A 24796-nucleotide genomic window follows, 5' to 3' on the forward strand; every position below is an offset into this window, starting at 1 on the left:
GAGTGTTTTTGGGGTCTTTTAAAAAGATTTTGAGGTGTTTACGGCCTAAGCTTGTGCTTGGGCCGTAAACTCTCTTTTAACCCCCAAATCCATGAGTTTTAATGTTTAAACACTCCTAGGCTAATACCTCAATTTATTTCCAATCCATTAGGGACAAGTTTGGGTCATTTTGGCCTTGATTTGGGTGTTTACGGCCTAAGGAGGTGCTTAGGCCGTAAACTCCTTTTCCATAGCTTCTAAGTCCGATTTTTGGGCTATAAACACAAATCAATATGTTTAGCATAAGCTAGGGTAAGCGGACTTACAATTTGGAAGCGTTTGGTTGCGGATTCGGGGCTAAAACGAGTCTAGAGAGAGAGAGTATAGAGAGAGACTGTAAAAAGTCTCCAATGGACTCCACTCACCCTTACATAGGGTTCTGAGTCGGGACTCAGTGGAATTCTACCCGATACTACCGTTAAACGGGGCTTTTGGTCGCACCCGATTTAGTGGTCGTGATAATAAACTAATATTTTCCGAGTAAATGGAAATATGTGCTATGTATTTTATTTCCTTCTATCACGACTTAACGGCATATAAACATACACAATTGAAATGTTTATTAAACTTGACGACTTTTCATTAACGGAACTTTTGAACAGTGGAATATTCCGTTAACGGTAACGGAAAAATGTAACGGGGCAACTTGGGTTGTCACACTCTTCAATTAACTTGATTAGTGTTTCGCAACTTGTTGTGGGAACTGGAAATCAAGTTGTGTTCAATGAAGAAGGAAGCATTATTTCAAATGTCAATACAAAAGAAATTTTGCTCAAATCCAAAAGAAAAGGCAACATGTTCACTCTTGATATAAAGCCTGTTGTTGGTATTCCCTCAGTATGCTTACTTTCAAAAGCTTCATTAGATATTAGCTAGCTTTGGCATCAAAGGATTTCACATTTGAACTTTCGTAATTTGAACAAATTGGTGGTTCAAGATCTGGTAAGAGGTTTACCTGTTTTAAATTTTGATAACGATACCTTGTGTGCAGCTTGTGAACAAGGGAAGCAACATAAGCAAGCTCATCCAATTATCATAAATTCGAAGGTTGTCGAACCATTGGAATTTCTTCACATCAACTTATGTGGACCATTTATAGTTGAAACTCTCAACAAGAAATGATACATTTTAGTCATTGTTGATGATATTTTTTTATTTAATTGGGTTTATTTTCTCGGGTCAAAATCAGAAGTTGCTTAAATAATGATTGATTTTATCAAAAAGATGAAAACAAGCTTGAAGAAGAAAGTTCGCAAAATCAAAAGTGATAATGGTTCCGAATTTAAGAACAATGTTCTTGATTTGTTTTTGGTTGACAAAGGGATTTCACATAAGTTTCCTTCACCCTACACACCTCAACAAAATGGTGTTTTTGAAAGGCGAAATCGATCTCTTTGCGAAGCAGCACAAACAATGCTCATTTATGCCAACCTTCCTTAATATCATTGGGCCGAAGCAGTCTGTACTGCTTGTTTTACTCAGAATAGATCTTTTATTCATTGAAGATTCAACATTACTCCTTATGAAATTATCAATAATCAAAAACCTAATGTATAATTCTTTCATGTTTTTGGTTGCAGGTGTTTTATCATGAATCTCAAGGATAATGATTCAAAATTTCAGTCCAATGCTGACGAAGGAATTTTCTTGGGTTATTCTCATAATTCGATTGCCTATCGAGTGTTGAATAAACGAACATGGAAAATTGAAGCAACATTCAATCTTACATTCGATAATTATTATATCAAACAAGCTAAAAAGTGTTTTGAACAAAAACCAATACTTAATGAATAAAATGATGAAACTGAACATCTTAATTTTTCTGATTTTGATTATGAGTTAATTTTTGGGTTCCAGATAGGGCTGCGGATGATGAAATCAATGATCAAGATAATCAACTTCTAGAATCATCAAAGCATTCTGATTGTTCGACATTTACTCAAGCTGCAGTTAATGAAACCTCGAGATCATCGTCTTCTAGGAACAGCAAAAGTATATTAAATGATCAAGTCGAGGGGGAACGCTTGCATTCGAATTCTTATATTGAGGGGGAGCATTCTTTCGAGGGGGAAAATAGAAGAATGGATGATGCTGTTGAGGGGGAGCAACCTGATGATGAAGTTGTTGAGGGGGAGCTAAATGTGACAAATAATAGTCAAGATGAAACTTTTCATGATCTATCTGACAATATCTATGTTGTAGGTCACCATTAGATTTTGATCCATCATATCCTCTAATGGATAAATGGGTTAAAAATCATCCTAAAGAACAAGTGATAGGAAATCCACATGAAGGAGTGATGACAAGAGCTCAAATACGTGCAAAGAATGAGGTACTCAATACTCATCAAGAGTTTTGCATGTTTAATGTTTTTATTTCGAAAATTAAACCAAATTCAGTTAAGGCTGCAATGGAACACTCAGATTGGGTTGTTGCAATGCAATCTGAATTGGCTGAATTCGAAAGAAACAAGGTTTGGAGATAAATTCTTAAACCAAAAGGTGTTTCAATTGTCGGGTTAAAATGAATTTTCAAAAGTAAAACCGACAAAGATGGTAATATTGTTTGAAATAAAGCTAGGCTTGTTGTAAAAGGTTATTCGCAATAAAAAGGTATCGATTATAAAGAAAACTTTTCCCCTGTCGCAAGACTTGAGGTTGTTTGAATATTTTTAACCTATGAAGCACATAAAGACTTCGACGTCTATCAAATGGATGTCAAATGTGCAATTCTGAATAGAGAACTTGAAAAAATGGTATATGTGGAACAACCTCCAGGTTTTATAAATGAAGAATATACTGATCATTGTTATATACTAGATAAAGCTGTTTATGAGTTAAAACAAGCACCAAGAGCATGATATGCAACTTTAACCAACGTTTTGAAACTTTCGAAATTTAAGCAAGGATCTGTTGATCCCACTCTTTTCAGAAAGAAGGTAGGAAATCATTTAATGCTTGTTCAGATTTATGTTGATGGTATTATTTTTGGCTCAACTGACCCTGGCTTGTCTAGTGAATTCGAAAATTTAATGAAGAGCAAATTCGAAATGAGCATGATGGGAAAACAAACAACTTTCTAGGATTGAATATTCGTCAAAGTAGAGAAGGAATTTTTATAAATCAAGAAAAATACACAAAGAATCTGCTTGAAAAATTTAGCTTGACGAATAGCACAAAATTATGAGTACCAATGGCAGTTGGAACAAGGCTCACACCTTCGTTAGATAAACCAACTATTGATCTTACTTTATACAGAAGCATGATAGGTTCGTTACTTTACCTTACGACAAGTCGACCTGATATTATGTTTTCTGTTTTTAATTGTGCCAGATATCAATCGAATCCAAGAGAACCACATTTAACAGCAGTGAGGAATATTTTTCTATATCTCAAAGGCTCTATTTCATTAGGATTGTGGTATCCTTTGAAAATAGGATTCTTCATACAAGCATTTTCTGATGCTGATTTAGGGGGTGGCAATCTTGATAGAAAAAGCACAAGTGGCGGATGTCAATTACTTGATGGGAAGTTAGTAAGTTGGCAAGTGAAGAAACAAATGTGTGTTTTGATTTCAACAACAGAAGCAGAATATGTGGCTGCTGTAGCTTCCAATTCTCAAATCATTTGGATTCAAAGCCAACTATGTGACTATGCAATAAATTTGAAGAAAATTCCTTTGTATTGTGATTCATAAAGTGCTATATGCATTTGTCACAATCTTGTGCAATATTCGAAAACTAAGCATATTGCTCTTTGATATCATTTTATAAAAGATCATGTTGAGGATGGCAATATCGAAGTTCACTTTGTGAAAACCACTGATCAACTTGCTGATATTTTCACAAAGCCACTAGATGAAAAATTGTTTGTTCGAATTTTAACAGGATTAGGAATGATCGAAGGAGGTTCAGTTTCATGATGTAATTCGAAAGAATGATAAGGTGAAAAAGAAGGACAACTGTCGGAGTCAACGGTTACTGTTCATAGTCAACGCTTCGACACACTTCGCTTCGACATTCTGGTGAATGTATAACATGAAAAATCTTCACAAGTTTGGTAAATTTAATTTTCTTGTTTTCAAAATATTTTTAATTTTTGAAAAATCAAAAAGACCGAAAAGATTTTATTTTTGTTTCGTTTTTTATTTTTCGAAAATTCATAAAAGAACAAAAAGATTTTATTTTTGTTTCGTTTTTCAATTTTTGAAAAATCAAAAAGACCAAAAAGAATTTATTTTTGTTTTGTTTTTCATTTTTGAAAAAATCAAAAACTACAAAAAGATTTTCTTGTTTTTGGTGTTTGTATTTGTTTTCTTATTGAATATTTTGACAAAGATCATTGATGCTTCATGCCTGCAGTTCTAGGGTCTGGTACATTTTTGATAATCTTTGTACTAGTTAGGATGTCCCTAGAAGCATGCTGCAGGATGTCGACCCAAGACTCTTTTGATGCAATCTGTGATTTCAAAGGCTTAATGAAGTTTTTTTTTTTCACGAAAATTTGTACCCAATCAAGCTATATTCACATTAGTCCATGAGCTACCTTACTCTTGTCATTTGAGTTAAGAGTTTACTTCTTGGTCCATACAAAGTAGAGGTAGTTACGAATTCTAAGCCAAATATTTTTCATCCTAAAGTTTTTACACTTTCACACACAATGACATATGTCCAAGAGATTTCTGGTATAAACCAACCAGGATTTAGTCATATCAAAACTATGTGTTAATGATCTAACATCATGAGACCATGAAACCCTGAAAGTCGAACCTTTCTAAGGAAGTGTTGGGGAAATTTGTTCCATATTTTCACGAAACTTTTGTTTCAGTACCAACTTTTGATACTCAAAATCATATTCTTTCGTTATGAGTGATCTTGATAGAATGTTCGAATCCCACGACATTTTACACCCAACAAGATCAGTCCTTTTGTTATTTTCTTGAATATGATTCCAGTATGAGTATCTATTTGATTCAATGCCACTTCATAAGTTTTTCCAAAACCTACTTATCACTACTACACTGGTCAGATAGGTAATTTCAAGTACAAATTGAAACTCTTATCTTTTGTAGTGCATTGTAACGAAATGTTAATCGACCTTTAAAGCAATGTAAAAAGAAGCCCTTCGATACTTATTAACAAGTATTCGATTGTAATTCATGGGAAACCACACAAACAATTGATCCTCTCTCTTGATGATTAATGAAGTAATCTTTTCCTAGGATTTATCTGCTTTTTTGTCGAAAATCTAATTTTTCGACATCATAAATCCAAATTTTTCTTAATTTTCTTCTTATCTTATTCCTTGGCACACTGCACTCACAAAATCCTTAAGGTTCTGAGTATTACCAACTCAGGCTGATGATTGCGAAAGTCTAGCATATGACTTCGCTTTTCAACCCAAAAGTGAAAGAACATAGCCTTCATTATGAAGGTTTTTGACGGTTCTCATTCCATTGGGGAAAGTTACAAGGCTGTATGGCGTGACATTTTGTATTCTGTCCAGGTTTCAAGGAGACGTGATGTTTACTTTATTACGCATGGCAGTTTTATTGGCGTATAGGTGATTTTCTAGGTGACATGTCAAATATCATTTAATGCTGATCTCGCTTCAATTTTAAATCCAAGGGTCACCTATATAAAGGGTTTCAAGGGTTCATTACATGTTTACGCTTTCTAAAATCCCGAAATCGCAAAAAGAACTATTTGTCTTTTTCATACTTCTACAAACCCTAATCATGGCTACTCCTGCTACTGTTGCTGATCCATCTCAAACCACCGAAGATGTTTCTTCTCAACCGATCATGAAGATTCAAAGTACAAATTATCAAGTGGATAGTGATGTCTCAGTTTATCCAGGAGAATTAAAGATGTTGATTGTGGCATTACAACATTCTGTTCTGGAAACTGCAATGTTCAGCTCCTTTGCAGTTCCAATGACTTGGCTATCACTTGCAGGTTCTACTGCCACCTATAGAAAAGCATTGGATGTTATTACCTTCAATTTGGTGAATGAAAGAAGTTTTGTTTGTCTGATAAACTATTCTATCAAATTCTAGAAATACCCAATTCTCCACCCTTCTACAAAGTTATGAATGATCAAGTTCTGCATATGTTCAATGAGATTGGTTATCAAACCACTCTCATCAAGATAAGTGAATTCAAGAAATAAAGTCTCCCATGTATTTGGATTTTTCTATTTTGAATTTACCTTCGATGCCTCACTGGTCGAAGTGTTGGATTAGATAACGGGAGATTGGAGGTCTATGCTTTGGTTGCTGGCATATATTATGATATTTCAGTTGATTATGCTACACAGATGTGGAAGGAATTTCTGAACAGTGTTGAAAACACTAATGTTGTAGATGGGATTTCTTGTGCAAGATATTGGAGTATGATTCTTCGTTTTTCATATGAGAATGAAGGGATTTTGTTACCCAATGATGAGGCAAAAGTAGAGTTTCTGATGTACGCAACATCAAAAAGAGAAATTTTTTCCCCTGAATTCTCCCAAATTCAAAGTAGCTTGTGTGCCGCTTTTGAGTTCCAGTTATCGGAGTTGAGGGTTTATTTTCAATAAATTAAAGGACCTTTACATTCTATCGTCTTCCTGATACAACTTCACAGAGGGAAAAATGAATGCTACTAGGTCTTTGGGTCTCGGTTTAATCACAATCAAAAGGAACAGCAAAAATTTACGATGGTGGAGTTCGATACCTACTGCAGCTGTAAAGGTGATCAGAGGTGAACTGAGTGGGTGGTGGCTGATAGCTGAAGATAACTACGACATCAACGAGGGTGGCAGCATCGAGTGGTGATGGCGGAGTTGTGATGGCAGTGGGTGGCTCCGCTGCTTCCTCTCTCTTTTATTAGGTAGCTTAACGAGGAACAGATAGAAGGCAGCAGCAACGTTGGGGTGTTTGATGGTGGCGGGTCATGACACGGTGTTCTTCATTTAGCAATTCCTAAATCTACAATTAGTGTTCTTCACTTAGCAATCTAGCAGCAACATGAAATAGACCTGTGGTTTCCTTGATAGGGTGAGCCATCTCTTCTCCTTGATTTTCCATATCTACACCTTCGTTGAATTAATAGACCTGTTGTTGATAGGGTGAGCCATCTCTTCTCCTTGATTTTCCATATCTACCTCTTCATGATCTCTCTCACCTTCTATCTCTTCCAAATTTCTTTGAGGAAACTGTTTTTATCTATGTGGTTGTGGTTTGAAAACCATAAGAGAACATTCGACAACTGTTTGAACATGAAACTTAGAGGAAGGAAGTTGGAGATGGTTAGATTCCTTAATGGGGATTGATCACATGAAACCTAGAGGAAGGAAACAACACTTTGAACATGAACAACACACTATGTCAAAACAAAGATGCAAATTCTGCACTCTTAAAGAGAAGAAACCAGTTTTAGGGAAGGAAACACTTCAGATGGTTAATTAAATGGGTATCGAAGGAAAATAAGATTTGAGATGAGTATTAGTTGCGGTGACTAGAATTAGGAAGGACCGGTGATTGTAATCCATTAACATGTGTGCTTTGTGGCTTGATAAAATTTCTAGATATAACAAGGTTTACTAAGGTAAGTCGATCGTAAAAGCTCTTGAGCTTTTAATACTCTCCCATGGCTACCCAAAACAAAAGGACACCCATGAGAAGAGAGAAAGATTTTTAGGTGTGTTTTCAAGTGATCCACTAAATTATAGTTGTGTGTGTGTGTAGAGAGAGAGAGAGAAAGAGAGAGAGAGAGAGAGAGAGAGAGAGAGAGAGAAGGGGGGCCCTTTAATTAAATAATTATATTTTTTTTTCTTTTTTTTTTTTAAATAGAGAAAACCTCATAAATGATCCTTGTGTATTGAAATGACGAAAATACCCCTTACTTAACGGTAGAAAGTTGACGGAGTTAGGCAGAAGGACCATTTGTTAAAAGTTTTGAAACCACAGGGATCATCTGTGAGGTTTTTTGAACTTAGGGATTAAACTTGATATTTTCGAAAACCATAAGGACCATTTTTGAAATTTTGTCTAAAATATTCTTTCGGTTGTTTAACTTAAGCTAAAATTTATATTTAAGTTGACCTTATAGTTTTATATTTAAATTAATAATTTAAGTATTTTATACAAATTGTTCCAAAATTATATCTTTAAAATGATAATTGTTTACATCCAACAATATATTAAAACTAATAAACTAAGTATAATATGTTATAATTTTTTTTAACATAATATTATAAGTAGAAGTAAAGATTATTTTAAAAGTAAAATTTAGTTTATATATGATTATATTTTAAGTTTGATATTTATTTACCATAATTAATCAAATTATAATGATTATTACAAAAAATTGATAAATCATGAAAATTTGTTAAAAGTAACTGCATAATTAGAATTTAAAAGTTAGTGGTACCTAAAAGTTGAAAGTTAAGTAGAAGATAGTTTTTGTTCGTATAAAATTTTTTGTGGAAACCTACAAATTATTATAAACTTTTGAAATGAAACATATAAAATGAGATAAACGAGCAAATATTTTTAGAAGATATTTTCATATAAAATAAATCTTTTATGTTTGTATATAGAATAAAACCGTTTTCTTTAATTCAAGTTACCGACGTACCTATGTAGATCTATATAGATGTGTGTTTGTGTTGACTAATGTGACAAATTACGAGAAATAAACAAAGCATCTTTTGCAATAGTTTCTTCAAATATTACTTCTCTTTCACCTAATAATCGTTAGACTGTATGAAAAACTAATAACGTCGGTTTTAATCTACAGATTTATGTATTTTCTTGTTCGGATAATTTCAACTCGTGGCAATCACAAGTCACAATCATGTTTGATACGTTTGTTTTAGTTTACTTTCTGGTCAAACCCAAGAAACCAACCGTCCAAATTTGTTACAAAATTTCCAACAAATTAAAAATAAAAATACTCTAATTAAAATATCACCAAATTAATTGATTTCGATCAACTTCGATTGGATTCCGAAATTAGATATTATTCTTACCTCGAAACAGAGAAAAAAGAAAAAAAATTATATGGAGATTTGGATTTTAGTGCAAGTCGTTTTGCCTTGACAAAAAGGCCCAATAAACGTAGTTTCAATGGATTGAGTATCTCCTACAACAACTATTAAATTACTATATTTGGTAATAAAAAACAAGTAAATTTAGTATATTTATATGAAAATAATGCAAAAAATTATCTAGAAACTATGTAAAGTATAAACAATTTTGGTCCATTCGCATTACATTATTGAATACAAAATACAAATTTAATTAAACATTGATTAGTATTTGTTAATCTTGATCACTCCAATCAAGCAGGATTAAAGTGCAGAATAGCAGCTTGATTTTGTATTCTTTTTGCTCAAAAGAAGATGCCAAATGATCGAAGAACCAAAACCCATTTGATTTGAAAGAAAAAGAGTCTCAAAATCTAACAGCAACCTAAACATAATAACAAGAAAGAAACATAAAAGGAAAAAAAAAAAGATCGAGAAAAAAGAAATCTTGATTGGTTTTTTAATGCCAAAGTGTTCTTGATCTCTTGGAGGTCGTTGTAGGAGGACTGATCTGAGGCACGGTGAAGCAATTTCCATTGTCGGGTGTCCTTTTTCTTGTTGATTTTGTGGAGTTCGTGATCTTATTATGATTGATGTAACTATTTGGAGCAAATATAAGTGATGATCCGTTGATTGTTTGATCTCCAAATCCCATCATTGAACTGGGTTCGGATTGTTGAGCCAGATGAGTATACCTCGACTGCGGTGGCGGAGGTGGTGGAGCTGCCGGTGGTGGTGCTTGTGGAACCCACATCCCCATTGATTCCGGCGAGAAACCACTATTCAAGCTTCCTTCTAGTAGATCACCACCCCACATAAGCGACGGATCGTTGTCAACAACCTGAAATTATTTTGAATCTAATTAACAAGAAACTCTTCAGATTAAAACCAAAAAAATAAAGTAAAAATTATAGACCTTTGAGAAGTTTGAAGGAGCATCAAGAAAATCTTCGACATGCCAACCGGGTAGCATCTCAATCAAGTACTCCGATATACTACTCGTCGTGGAACCGTTACCCGACCCGTTTGATTCATGGTGGCAGTTCGGAGTTTTAAAAGTAGTCTGGTTCATGATCGGAGAAGGAAGTGGTTCCAGAAGTTGGTCGGGAACGACACCGTTTTTGGTAGTGGGTATCACCGCCGGAGGAGTTGATGACGAATAGAGAGAAGCAGTCGGAGATAGCTTAACGCCGGTGAGTAAAAACCGGTTGTGGTTTTGTGTGTGTTGGTTGACTTTATGAATCGCAACATCACAGTCTTTACAGAGGATAGCTCTATCTTGTTGACAAAACAAGAAAGCTTTTTTCTCCTGACAGATATCGCAGAGAGGCGAATCTTTAGGGGAAGGGTGGAGGAGGGAGAATCGTGGGTGTTTTCCGGCGAGTTTGTTGGCGTGATGCACGCGGTGGTCACAAGCTGCGCAGAGGGCAGCCTCATCGGCGGAGCAATACACCGACGCCTCGTTTTCGTTACAGACGTCACACTGGATCCTCATAAATGGAGTTTGATAAAAGAGGAGGAAGATGGAAGGTGGCGTCGGTGGTGGTGGTGGTGGGAGTGGAAGAGGTTGAAACTCGGAATGTAAAGAGGAGGGGGATGCTATAATTAGGAAGGTTGATGGGTGTTACGGCAGTAATAATAATATAAAAATGGAAAGGCGATGAGAATGAATGCTTAAACCAATAAAATGGGGAGTGAGGTGGAATCAAACCAAAAGTCATAGTAACACTCTGGAGTTTTTATGTTTAAAATTGAATAACACATATACAATAATTTCAACTTATTTATTAATTAAAGTGTGAAATTGGATTTCTAATTGAAATTAGGTTAAAAGATCAACCTTTATTTATATTATTTTTATGCATATATAAAGTGTGTTCGTTGTCTTATTTGAATATTATACACTACAAAATTATAATTAAACAAGTAGTATCGACTTTGGATTTATTCATATATTTTATTTGTTAAAAGTTAATTTCAAATCGTTATCATTTTGAGGTGAAAACAACCAATTTATGAGCAATCGTACAGATGGCAATTCGAATCGTGCAACACTAAAACTAGAACAAACTTGGGAACCTACAGTTCATATGATCTACATAATATACATGTTTGAGCTTGTCCAGTTTGTGCAAATGGCTTGAGAAGTTTTGCTTAATATGTATTTACCATGGATTTAAAGAGGATGATGGGTCATTTTTGGATCAGAACATAAGAGAACATTTAAGAGGCGATTTTTGATAAATATTAGATCATTTTAAGGTGTTATTATCAGGGATTAACAAGATGGATCTCTTATAATCTTGGATTTAAGGTATAAATACTTATCTCTTACTAATTTATATTGAATGGTGGGATTAGGGTTTCAAATTAAGTTGACGTTTTGAATCATGCTTGTTAGTTGTTACATGATTATCTTTTGTATGTAGTGAAATTATAGCGTTAAGTAAACACTAAAATATTATGTTAGTTGAAATTATAATATTAGTTGTTCTGTGAGAATTTTGATTTATAGGAGCACTTGTGTTATGGATCCTTAAATGGGAAATAGTGATATTGATGATTATAATGAGTTAGATTACAAGTATATAATATTTAAATAAGTACAAGTTATATGTGTTTGTTTAGTTATATAATAATGATGAATCTAGGAATCGTACACTTCTTAATTTAATTGTAAATGTGATGAAAATAGGCTAGAATATACGATATATATATATATATATATATATATATATATATATATATATATATATATATATATATATATATATATATATATATATATATATATATATATATATATATATATATATATATATCATATTGTGTAATAACATGATGGGTCTTAGATGTGTTTCTTTGTATCGAATAGAATGTGTAGTTGATGTGTATTGAATGTGTTTATTTGTGAAGAAACGAATAATTAGCGAAGGAAATGTAAAGATACTATAATTAACCATGGAATTAGAGAAAGGACACACCAAAGTATAATTTGATGCAATTACATAAAGTCGCCAAAGTGAGTAAGATTATTGTTACTTTGAGTTGTATAAGTAATGTAGTTATGCATTTGATATGATGTTAATGTTAATTGATTGTTATAATATGCCAATTTTAATATTCAATGTTATGGGCAAATTATGATGACTTGTGGAAGGACAATGTTGGAAATAATGTAAATAGATCAAGAAACATATTATACTGCTAGTTATACGGAAACACATATGGTTAGGGGTGAGCAAATGGACCGATCGTACAAAACCGAACTGATCTGAAACCAGAACAAGCCCCGAACTAGATCGATACCGGGTGGTTCCCGGTTAATAACATAATTCGATTCTCAATTCTAGCGAACATGGTTTCATTGGTTCCACCGAACCAAACCATAGATGCTAAAATGACTTAATGAGCTGAACAATAACTTAAAGGGATTAAAAAATGACTTGATTGGTTGAAAATGACTTAATTGTACTGGAAAACAACTTAATGGGGCTGGAAAACGAGTTTGGTACGTAGAACCGAAACAAAGACATGTTTAGTCCACAGTATTATCGTTCCGGACTATTCATTTCAGCTTCGATCGTTTCCTAGTTCTTTTAATTATGGTCTGGTTCGTGGGCTAATTCTAAAAAGTTTTCATGCCTACATAGTATCATACACTAAAGAACATTAAAAATAAACGAATAACAATATATTTACAGTGTATAAGTTTATTATTTACCTACTAAAATAACTAATAGTTATTTATTATTTGTTGATAAAAAATAAAATAAATAAATAAAGGAGTTTATTTATTATAAATTAAATAAAAGATCTTATTTAACTAAAATCATTTCATTAGTTAAATAAATAATTAATGGTTTGGAATACTTAAGTTAGTTGGCTAGAAAAGATTTTAAAAAACCTACTAAATGACTTAGTAGAAAAATGAGTTGATAAGTGTTGTTAAAAAAAATGCAAAATAGTCAAAACCCTAAAAATCTTCCTCCACCTTCCATTCAGCGTCGTCTCCTTCTCCTCGTAGTGTTTAGCTTAGTGGATCCAATCCAAGAAAAAGAGATTGCATTGATAAGTTACCCTCTGTGGTAGTTATTGTTCCAAGCTCTATAGGAATCTATACAGGTAACATGTTTATGGCTACAATTCTATGACATCAAAAAGCCTCTACTATTAAGATAGTAAAATCTATGTAAAACCCATATAATTTGAGCAAATTTAAAACTTTTTAAATCATTTGAAACCATTCAATTATTACAATTTCTTTTCAAAATAGTTTATACATCAGAGTTCCCAAAAATCATAATCGTCAATCGAGGAAGTATACAGTCACGTCTTCGCCTACCTGCGGCCAACCGCTGAACCTGAAACAATAAACTGAAACTGTAAGCCCGAAAGCTTAGTGAGTTACCCCCAAAATACCAACATCAATAATACCATAACCATATCATATAACAAACACAGAACAGTCATGCATCTCGAGTCTATAGTGTGACTAGTCCGCCCGCACCAGGCATTCAGTCCACCTGGTCCACTCCCTGAGTCTATAGTATGACTGGATCGCCCGCACCGGGCCTTCTGTCTGTCTAGTCCACTCTTCGAGCATCGGCACGTCTGGACCGCCCTCTTGGGGCCTTCAGCCTATACGGACCGCTCGCCGGGCCTTCGGCCTTACTATGTGCCCTTCCGGGTCTACAGTCAATCCGGTCCGCCCTAGGTATGTTGGCCTACAGCACGAAGCAGGACCCACCTCAACCCAACCCCCAAACAATAACCATGTGCACATATAACATATAATCACATAACAGTCCATAGACAAACAAACCGATCTAGCAGATCATATAGCATAGTAACATCCTAACCAGGTTACCGACCTAACAGGTCACTAACATAGTATCATCCTCTATACCAGGTGTGACATCCCCAATTTCACGGCTAGAAAAGACCGGTTTATTTATGCTTTGTTTTAAAATCATAGTTATCTTTTAAAGAAAACAGTTGCGGAATTTGTCCCAAAAACAAAATATGATAACCATTTATCAAAACATTTCTCAAAGAGAATGTATTTTTATTAAATAATAAAACCTCCGGATGTCATGTTCCGTTACAGACCAAAAGCATAAACAGTACTATACAGACCTTACAACAGTTATTTATAACTACTGGTCTATAATCCAAAATCTCTCGTCCAGTTATTCGACTTATACTCTTGTGTCATTACATGTAATACAAAGAAAATTGAGTGGGTCAAGCTTGGGAGCCTGGAGAGCATATAGGGTCTTCAACCCACAATAATATAATTATTAGATTTAGTCATCAAACAATCAACCCAATTACCCATCCCCATTATGTTCTTTATTTCTTAAGGTTTTACCCTAAGAATCAACTATTCCTCGTTCATTAATTCCTAAGGATTGACCTAAGGAATTGGCACAAAGTCCATTTGCTACCACGGTTTATACAACAGGCAGTACGTCACATAGTCACCAGGGTTCATACAATTGGCACTACGTCTCATAGTCACCAAGGTTTACACAATAGGCACTACGTCTCATAGTCACTAGGGTTTACACAATAGGCACTACGTCTCATAGTCACTATGGTTTACACAATAGGCACTACCATGGTTTACACAATAGGCACTATGTCCCATAGTCACCAGGGTTTACACAATAGGCACTACGTCTCATAGTCACCAAGGTTTACACAACAGGCACTATGTCTCATAGTCAACAAGGTTTACACAATAGGCACTACGTCTCATAGTCACCATGCTTTACACAGTAGGCACTACATCTCATAGTAACCAGGGTTTACACAATAAGCACTACGTCTCATAGTCACCAGGATTTACACAATAGGCACTACATCTTATAGTCACCAGGGTATACACAATAGGCACTACATCTCATAGTCACTAGGGTTTACACAATAGGCACTACGTCTCATAGTCACCAGGGTTTACACAATAGGCACTACGTCTCATAGTCATCAGGGTTTACGTAGTAGGCACTATGTCTCATAGACACCAAATATTTCATCTACCCATGTTCTACCCAACATATTTGTAGATATAAAATACATAGACAGTTTAAATCATTAAAAAAACCTGTATAAAACATCCATTCCACACCCATCTCAAATAAACAAAGAATACCTAACACGTAGCACGTATTTCATAGCAAATAATTCATATTTATGTGTTAGAAGAAAGTAACTACACACTCACACATAACATAGATGTAATACATTCAACTGATACTTTTATTAAAATCATGTTTATGAAAGGGACTATACACTCACTTGATTAGACGATCCTCGGACAGCACTACGGCTCTTTGAGTAGTAATTCTCCGGTGAAACTGGGATATCTTTACATACCGGGCTTCTCGCAAGCAAAGCTTCCGCTCGGAAACTTTTTTCTTTTCGGGATCTTCGGGCTTCGGGACTTGCTTCGGGTCTTGGGATGATACCGCGGCTTCGAGGGTACTTCAAGATGTCCAGAGAGGGTATCGGGAGTGGGAGAGTAAGGGAGGAGCAACCAAAATCGGCTGACCCTTGATATCTATTTATAGGGTGAAATTTATGCACTCACGTCGTGTGTTTCTAATGCTCACGTCGTGGGGCTTGATCGTCACTGCATGCGTCATCACAAGTGGCGGTTGACAGAGTCCAGGTGATGTTTTTCTAAGTTCACGTCGTGAACACGGTGTTCACGTCGTGAGTTCTGACACAGGATCGAATTTCAATCCCCGAACTTCAGAAATTCATATCTTTCGCATACGAGCTCCGTTTTCGACGTTCTTTATATGAATGTGTAGGTGATATTATGCTCTACAACTCTCTTTTAGACTCCGTCGTCTAATTTTCAACTTATTTTTATTATATTATTTTTAGTAGGCCGGGATAGGAAAACTCCGTTAGAAATCCATAACTTCTTCGTCTGACGTCCATTTTCGTCTGTCTTTTTACTGTTGAACTACTATCGATGAGATCTTCGATTCTCGTTTAGATCGTTTCGGCTAGAAATCACTCGATCTCATATTCGAACTTTGGGCTGCATACTGCTAATGCTGAAACTTCGAAAAATCATAACTTCCTCATATGAAGTCAGATTTAGACGTTCTTTTTATGCACGCTCTCGGTTTAATGAATTCTACGACTTTCATTTAGATTTCTAAGGTCAAATATCAATCTAACGTAAATTCACTATTTACGTTGCGCTGTGTCATGCCGGTTCTGTCGCGAAACTTCGACAGGTCATAACTTCTTCGTTATAACTCGGATTCCGGTGTTCTTTATATGTACGAAATCCTTGTAACATATACTATAACTTAGTTAAGATTAATCCTTCTGAATAATCTTCCATCAAAAAGTCATTTTTGATGCTTATCGTCTCTAAATTGACTAGCCCGGATCTATGGGCGTTACACCAGGATACCGACCTAAACCAGGTCACTAAACATAACATCATCCTATATACCAGGATACCGACCTAAACTAGGTCACTAAACATAATATCGTCCTAATTACCAGGATGCCGATCTAACAAATCAATAAGCATATCAAACAAATACCAGTATACAATCCGAGAAAGGGTCGGCCTTGGTGCCTTAGACCCTGATGATACAGTGAGGATAAATCACCTTGCAATGTCGGAATGAACCACAAAATCACGCTCCCGAAACATTACCCCAAAATCCAACACCTATAACCATCAATGATCCAATTTATAAATACCCGTTAACCAATTATCCTCAATAGTCAAAACGGTCAACCCTTGGTCAAAGTCAAAGTCAACTATCAAGGTCAACAGTCCATGTAGACCTCAAATCGTCGAGTACCCTCAGCTACTCGCCGAGTTCCTTTCATAACTTTCCAATTCGCTGAGTCACCATGCCACTCGTCGAGCCCAATGCAATCTTCATCAGACTCGCCGAGTTGTTCATCCAACCCGTCGAGTTCATGACCATCTTCATATGACTCGCCGAGTCTACCATGCGACTCGCTAAGTCCCTTCAGTCCTTCATCTATACAGATGCTTTTTAAGCCATGCAAGACTCTAATGACTCAAAATGCCAAAACCAAGCTTGAAATGGGGTTTTACACTTAAGGAGGGGTTCATGCTTGCCAATGCTAATAGCTTTATGGACTTACAAATCAAAGAGAGTTCAGATCTGAACAACTTTAGATCTGAGCTCATACCCAAGAATAGCTTTATAACTAAGCTAAGAAGCCCTAACTTCATCCAAAGAGATCTAGAAAGGAATGAGGCCAAGATCATGAATTGATACCCCAAATGAAGCTAGCTGAGATAGACTTCAGACCCACAAACATTCTTGCCTCCAACTTCTTGATCTTCAAGCTTCTTGCATCAAGGTCTTCTTTCCAAGCTTGAAATTTACACTATTATGGAGCACACATATGAATTAGGGTTTCTGGACTCTCAAGAGGCTGCAAAGGAACTAAGGGAGGCTAATGATCCCTTAAATAGGGTGCTAAACCCCATAAATTAGGGTTTCACCCTCCAACTCCAACTTGTCGAGTCACTCTTTCGACTCGGCGAGTTGGTCACTTAAACACGTGACCCAAACCCGTTGCTACTCGACGAGGTAGGAAACCAACTCGTCGAGTAGATCTTGAATTCATGAGAATTTATAACCATAATTTGATACTCGAGAATCGGGGTGTTACAATTCTCGCCCACTTGAACTAGACTTCATCCTTGAAGTCTGCTGTGGTGAACATCCTTGGCTAGTGTTCCCCCAACTCTGCCTCCAGCTCCCACGTCCACTCGGACCCTCTTTGGTGCTCCCACTGTACCCTTACCAAAGGTACCTCCTTGTCCTGCAGAACCTTCATCCCTCTCTCCAGAATGGCCACAGGCCTCTCCACATAATCCAGGCTCTCACCGACCTGAATGTTATCCAACGATACTATCGCCTCCTGATCCATAACGCACTTTCGCAAGTGAGAATCGTGAAAGGTGATGTGAATCCCAATCGAACCTTTTCACAAGGTATATCCTTCATTCCACTTAGCCCACTTGACAAAATCCTGATGATCCAAGGTATCAGAAACCCAACTTTCCCTTTTTCCTGGAGCGAACCCTATTTGCTGACATGATAATACATCCTTTAGCTCTCCGAATATCATACATAATCAATCCACTAATGAATACAAACACTCATGCCTAGCCCCAATCAGCCTCGGACCGGAATACCAGGAGAGCCTACGACGACTCCAATCATTCCTAGGATGGAATACCCTAGATTGGAATACCTCCATGAACATAACTCGGGTCTACTCATAACCGAAGATCCAAGCATCTATCCTTGCGTCTCCTCCACCATCCTCAGATTTGTCACAACCGAGTGCAACTCCCCCGAATCTTTAACAATACATCCAACCCGAACGCGCTCCCACAACAGACATAACCAACCCAATTTCTATGCCCACAGCATATGAATGGAATACCCTTATGTGGTCCTCAACATAGTTCTGGATTGCCTCTAAGCCCACAACATGAGTCTGGTATGCCCTCCCCGGCCCTTAGCTCATGACTGGAATGCCCCTGATGACTGATCGACACTACTGTCGTCAGTTCAGTTGCCCAACACTCTGACCCTGTAGATATCCACTTTCCTCCGCCACTCGAAAGGCCTAATCGACGCTCCTCTCATCAACAAACAACATAATGATACAAAAACTACTACCACACATGAATCCCAATACACATCACAATAACTCAAACCATCATCAACATACCTACCACTACCAGCCAACCAGTACGACACTCATATCTAACCCATATCACCCCCTTCGGGTTAGAATACCAACATGTCTAATCAATCCAAATATCGAGTCAAAATTCTCAGGGTTTGTTGGCCTACCGCCTCAACCCTACCGCTCCCTTCGAGCCTCCTTGCCTACGACTTACAGTCGGCCCGCACTGGGTATCTTGGCCAACTGTATAGAGCAGGACCGCCTCAACCCTATCCAAATGCCACAGACGATCATGAGACAGATCTAACCCGGTTTCCAAAACCTGAATGATAGGATATTCTATTCCCAAACCTTCCCAAAACTGACGAATACCCATTCGGGTCCACTCTCATTCCCCAACTAGAGTATTACCCGATCCAAGAAGATGAAACCTCGGAGACACTCTGAACTGATGAGATCACCAAGATCCTTTGAACTCCGTCCAACCACTAATAACAACTTCCGATCAACCAAAATACACCGGAGTCCTCAACCTACTCCAGCAGCATGTTCAATACTTGGAACAAACCTATTGATTTCTATAGCATAGGAGCCTACTCAATACCCGAACATAGATCTACAAACATATACAGAGTCTTCATCATGACTGGACCTCCCTAACAGGCCATCAGTCTATCTGGACCACTCTCAGAACCTTCAGCATGTCTGGACCACCTCTCAGGGCCTTCAGCCTGTCTGGACTGTTCTCCGAGCCTTTGGTCTGACTGGTACGCCCCACTGGCCTTCAGTCTATCCGGACCTCTCTAAACTGTTGAGCATCTCCGTGGACCACCCCTCCTGATGCTCTCTCCCCTGCATCCTGTTCTCACCCACTTGGGGCTTCGAACTCCTGATCTACTATGTGGACTATATCCCCAGCCTAACTCTAGGCCTCATTTCGATCTTCCACCCTCTCGGAAATCTATGGTATGTTCCCTGACCCCACGTGTCTACCACACACGCTAAATAACCCACACTCCCTTCCTGAATGCACAGCTGAGCCCTGGAAGCTAACAAAACCCTCAATCTATCAATCCAAAAACCCTTAGAGTCGAGCACACCCTCGATCGAATACTCGAATTGAACTCGATTCATGACTAGAACTCCAACCTGGTTCCCCAACTTCTGCTATCAAGAACCCAGAAAATGTGTTCTTATGTTGGGGAGTTTTGCCGAAACCCCAATCAACACAACCCTCAAACCAAGCAGCCACTAGGGCCTCCATTCTCCCTGTCGGGTTGTGAAACTTATCCCTGGTTCAAAACCTCTCCCACTTCCGCATCTCGGGGTAACACTCCCCCTACTTAGATTTGACTAAGCCTTCATAATACATGAAAATTGGAGGATTCTCAATCCTTCTCACTTCCCAATGATCGATCTGATGACAACCCACTCTTTACCACTAGTGCTCCATTGCTAGTTTGTCCCAATTGATCACACACTTTTAAGAACCAGATGAACACTTCCTAAATCCCAGAGAAACCGACAGCCACTAATGCTTAAATGATCCCACACTCACATCCTGAAGACCACAAGATAGATGCTCCAACTAATACCTCGGCAACGAGTTACTTCTCTTGGCGCTTTAGTCCATCAATCACTAACGGTTGCTAACCACTGAATCCTGACAATGCTGAATAACCCTTCTGGGGGACCCTATCCGCAGGCCTCCCACATAATACCCCTTTTCCAAAGGTGTTCCAAACAAGCTTCCCGTTCTCAGGCTCTAGAAATCATTCCCTTCAGGGTTCGCACCCTGACTCACTTACCAGCTCAAACGCCCACAGTTGAACTGCAGCAGCTGAAACAACCTCTACTCTAAACCGGGATACAAACTACTCCCATGACATAGTCTACAATCCCAAAAGTGCAATAGATCAAACAATCAATCCTTTACATTCGATACAAGAGATCCAAGGTAAACCGGACCTCACAAATACTTATGTCACGTCGACCGCCTGCGCTCACCGGTGCTGAAATAATGTTGCCTATTCCTGCAACCAACTGACCCTGAGCTGGAATACAACCTAGTCCTAGGGTCACAAGCCTGCTTACTCCTTTGAGCTCGGAAAACTAACAGGGCACAATCATTTCCCTATAAAACGACGGTCCAATCCATCAATTAACCATTCCACTTCCAGCTGGAAAACCCCAGCTGAACATAATCATCACTCCTTTCCGGAGTTCCCGCGACCCATATTCCGGCCTCGAGTAAACCCCCGAGCCTCAAATCTAGAAACTCGCGTGTTAACCTCTCCCGCTCCACCCGCGAAAATATAACGAGTACATATCATCTTCCCGATCCCAAATAACTGTAGCCCTCTGCTCATCAGAATATGTCCCAAAACTAGGAAGCTCGACCAGCTCCTCCCTTTGCCGTCGTTACAATTGCTAAAGCTGTCGCGACAATCGTCTCGGAAATGGCTGCATAGCGCTCGTGGAAATACTCAACCATGGAGGTCTTAATAGACCCGACATCTCTGGAAACTACCCCCGGATAATCTTGATCACCTTCTCCCAGATGATCTCACTAACATGATCCCCTGAAAATGCTGGCCTATCTTGGCTGCCTACTCCCGATCCTAACCAGGATCCGGTCTCAAGACGTCTCGAATAATCCATACCATAACTAGGAACCGACTCCCAACCCAACCCTAGGGGTTGTGACTTCCTTGATACGCATATGGGTCCTATGCTTTCAGTAGTACGGGCCCATACTACCTTCCACACCTACCCATATTTTTCTCAAGTATACATATACATAGCGAGCGATAAATCCTCACTCCTAGAGGAATGCTAAATATCTCATAACTAGCCTCCTAGCCTCTTACTACCCACCCATCCATGAAACTTCCACCAACCCATGCAACACTAGTGTATGCTATCCATACATAACACTGGACCCTATAGACTTTCGAATATCCAATCCTACCCTAAGCCCTAATCAATAAGAACAGAATATAAGGCCAGATCAAACATTCTCAGGCAATAAGGTCTTAATTATATATAGTTGTGATGCATACACAAGTAGCTACAGTAATGATGTCAATCTCATATAAGGAAAATCGTAGGCTAGCAGGCATCATGTAATCAGGCGATTCTATAATGCAGTTCCTGAAGATCCCTAGCCTAGTACTAGCATGCTGTTCTAACATATCACAATATTAAATAACCATATGGTATTTTGGAGTCTACTTACTGGCTCCGGCTGATCATACACTTCACATCCTCTTTTACTTATTTTGAAAACCATTTTGAAAATCTTTCCTTGATTTGAGACTAGATTCACACGAGTGTTCCTCCAATTCACTCAAACCAAGGCTTTGATACCAACTTGTAACACCCATACAATTCGAGCAAATTTAAAACTTTTTAAATCATTTGAAGCCATTCAATTATTACAATTTCTTTTCAAAATAGTTTATACATCATAGTTCCCAGAAATCATAATCGTCAATCGAAAAAGTATACGGTCACGCCTTCGCCTACCCGCAACCATCTGCTGAACCTGAAACAATAAACTGAAACTGTAAGCCCGAAAGCTTAGTGAGTTACCCCCAAAATACCAAGATCAACAATACCATAACCATATCATATAACAAACAAAGAACAACCATGCATCTCGAGTCTGCAGTGTGACTAGTCCACCCGCACCGGGCCTTCAATCCACCTGGTCCACTCCCTGAGTCTATAGTATAACTGGACCTCCCACATCAGGCCTTTAGTCTGTCTGGTCGACACTCTGATCCTCGGCACGTCTGGACCGCCCTCTTGGGGCCTTCAGCCTATCTGAACCACTCGTTGGGCCTTCGGCCTAACTTTGTGCCCTTCCGGGTCTTAGTCTATCCGGTCTGCCCTGGGTATGTTGGCCTACAGCATGAAATAGGACCCGCCTCAACCCAACCCCCAAACAATAACCATGTGCACATATAACAGATAATCACATAACAGTCCATAGACAAACAAACCGATCCAGTAGATCATATTACATGGTAACATCCTAACCAGGATAACGACCTAACAAGTCACTAACATAGCATCATCCTATATACCAGGATACCGACCAAACCAAGGTCACTAAACATAGCATCATCCTAAATACCAGGATACCAACCTAAACCTGTTCACTAAACATAATAGCGTCCTAATTACCTCGAAGCCGATCTAACAGATCAATAAGCATATCAAACAAATACCAATATACAATCCGAGAAAGGTCCATCCTTAGTGCCTTAGACCCTGATGATACAGTGAGGATAAATCACCTTGCAATGTTGGACTGAACCATGAAATCACACTCCCGAAACACTGCCCCGAACTCCAACACCTATAACCATCAATGATCCGATTTATAAATACCCGCTTACCAATTATCCTCAAGAGTCAAAACGGTCAACCCTTGGTCAAAGTCAAAGTCAACTATCAAGGTCAACGGTCCATGTTGACCTCAAGTCGTCGAGTACCCTCAGCTACTCGCTGAGTTCCTTGCATAACTTGCCAACTCGTCGAGTCACCATGCCACTCGTCGAGCCCAAGGAAATCTTCATCAAACTCGTTGAGTTTTTCATCCAACCCGTTGAGTTCATGGCCATCTTCATATGACTCGCTGAGTCTACCATGCGACTCGCCGAGTCCCTTCAGTCCTTCATCCATACAGATGCTTTTTAAGCCATGCCAAGGCTCCATACTGCAGATCCAAGTTCCCAAGGCATGCTTATCCCGTAAAGTTGCAAACTTTACGTGCATGCAAGACTCTAATGACTCAAAATGCTAATACCAAGCTTGAAATGGGGTTTTACACTTAAGGAGGGGTTTATGCTTGCCAATGTTGATAGCTTTATGGACTTACAAATCAAAGAGAGTTCAGATCTGAAGTTACAACTTCATATCTGAGCTCATACCCAATAATAGCTTCATAACCAAGCCAAGAATCCCTAACTTCATCCAACGAGATCTAGAAAGGAATGAGGCCAAGATCATAAATTGATACCTCAGATGAGGCTAGCTGAGATAGACTTCAGACCCACAAACATTCTTGCCTCCCACTTGTTGATCTTCAAGCTTCTTGCATCAAGGTCTTCTTTCCAAGCTTGAAATTTACACTAATATGGAGCACACACACAAATTAGGGTTTTTGGACTCTCAAGAGACTGCAAAGGAACTAAGGGAAGCTAATGATCCCATAAATAGGTTGCCAAACCCCGGAAATTAGGGTTTCACCCTCCAGCTCCAACTCGTCGAGTCACTCTTCCGACTCGGCGAGTAGGTCACTTAAACACGTGACCCAAACCCGTTGCTACTCGACGAGTCAGGCAACCAACTCGTCGAGTAGATCTTGAATTCATGAGAATTTATAACCATAAATTGATACTCGAGAATCGAGGCGTTACAATCTAAACACCCATGGTTTGTTGTTGAGCTTTATAGTTCTAAATGGTTCGATTATTTGGGTTGATACAAAATTTTGAAAAACTTTTTTATTCTAATATGCATGAATGTAGCTGTTTTGGATTAAAGAAGTTTTCCTTATTTAAAAAATACAACTAACTAACCTACTCCTAAATAACCAGTTATGTGTTCACCGAGACTTGAACCCATGACCTCTCATATGAGAGGTCACTCATTACCGCTAGGCCATTGGCCCTTTGGTGGATTAAAGTGGTATAATACACAAATAATCTTAATAAGTATATGTGTGATAATGCATACGCTTTTATTAGATTATGTTGGTTGTAAAATAATAATGCTCTATTGAGATTATGTTGGAATTAAGTGAATGATTTTGAGTCTATGTAACATCCCAAAAACCATGATAAAATTTTTCATTTTTAAAAGGCATTTTCATAAATCCCTAAGATAGACAACATTGTTTTCAAAAAAAATCCACAAAATCAGAGTACCAAAATAATCTCTCAAGACAT

At 37.9% G+C, this 24796-nt stretch overlaps 2 protein-coding genes across 2 annotated transcripts; one reads left to right on the forward strand and one right to left on the reverse strand.

Moving 5' to 3' along the window:
* The first annotated feature begins 3231 nt into the window (after positions 1-3231).
* Positions 3232-3960, forward strand: LOC145045242 (secreted RxLR effector protein 161-like). The gene is made up of 2 exons (XM_078993583.1): positions 3232-3724; positions 3815-3960. The coding sequence occupies exons 1-2, from the start codon at positions 3232-3234 to the stop codon at positions 3958-3960; spliced, it is 639 nt and encodes a 212-aa protein (XP_078849709.1).
* A 5473-nt stretch (positions 3961-9433) lies between these two features.
* Positions 9434-10734, reverse strand: LOC144997865 (B-box zinc finger protein 20-like). Its single transcript, XM_078957731.1, has 2 exons — positions 10027-10734; positions 9434-9951 (listed from the first exon to the last, which is right to left on the reverse strand). The coding sequence occupies exons 1-2, from the start codon at positions 10603-10605 to the stop codon at positions 9571-9573; spliced, it is 960 nt and encodes a 319-aa protein (XP_078813857.1). The 5' UTR covers positions 10606-10734; the 3' UTR covers positions 9434-9570.
* Positions 10735-24796: the final 14062 nt, after the last annotated feature.

The sequence above is a fragment of the Lactuca saligna genome, chromosome 5, assembly GCF_052625555.1.
Source record: "Lactuca saligna cultivar CGN05327 chromosome 5, ASM5262555v1, whole genome shotgun sequence".
NCBI lineage: Eukaryota > Viridiplantae > Streptophyta > Magnoliopsida > Asterales > Asteraceae > Lactuca > Lactuca saligna.

Coding starts and splice junctions, on each gene's coding strand:
- LOC145045242 (XM_078993583.1), top strand. CDS start 3,232: ATGGCAGTTGGAACAAGGCTCACACCTTCGTTAGATAAACCAACTATT. Junction 3,725..3,814: donor GAAGAAAATTCCTTTGTATT/GTGATTCATAAA, acceptor ATTTTATAAAAG/ATCATGTTGAGGATGGCAAT.
- LOC144997865 (XM_078957731.1), bottom strand. CDS start 10,605: ATGAGGATCCAGTGTGACGTCTGTAACGAAAACGAGGCGTCGGTGTAT. Junction 9,952..10,026: donor CTCCTTCAAACTTCTCAAAG/GTCTATAATTTT, acceptor AAATAATTTCAG/GTTGTTGACAACGATCCGTC.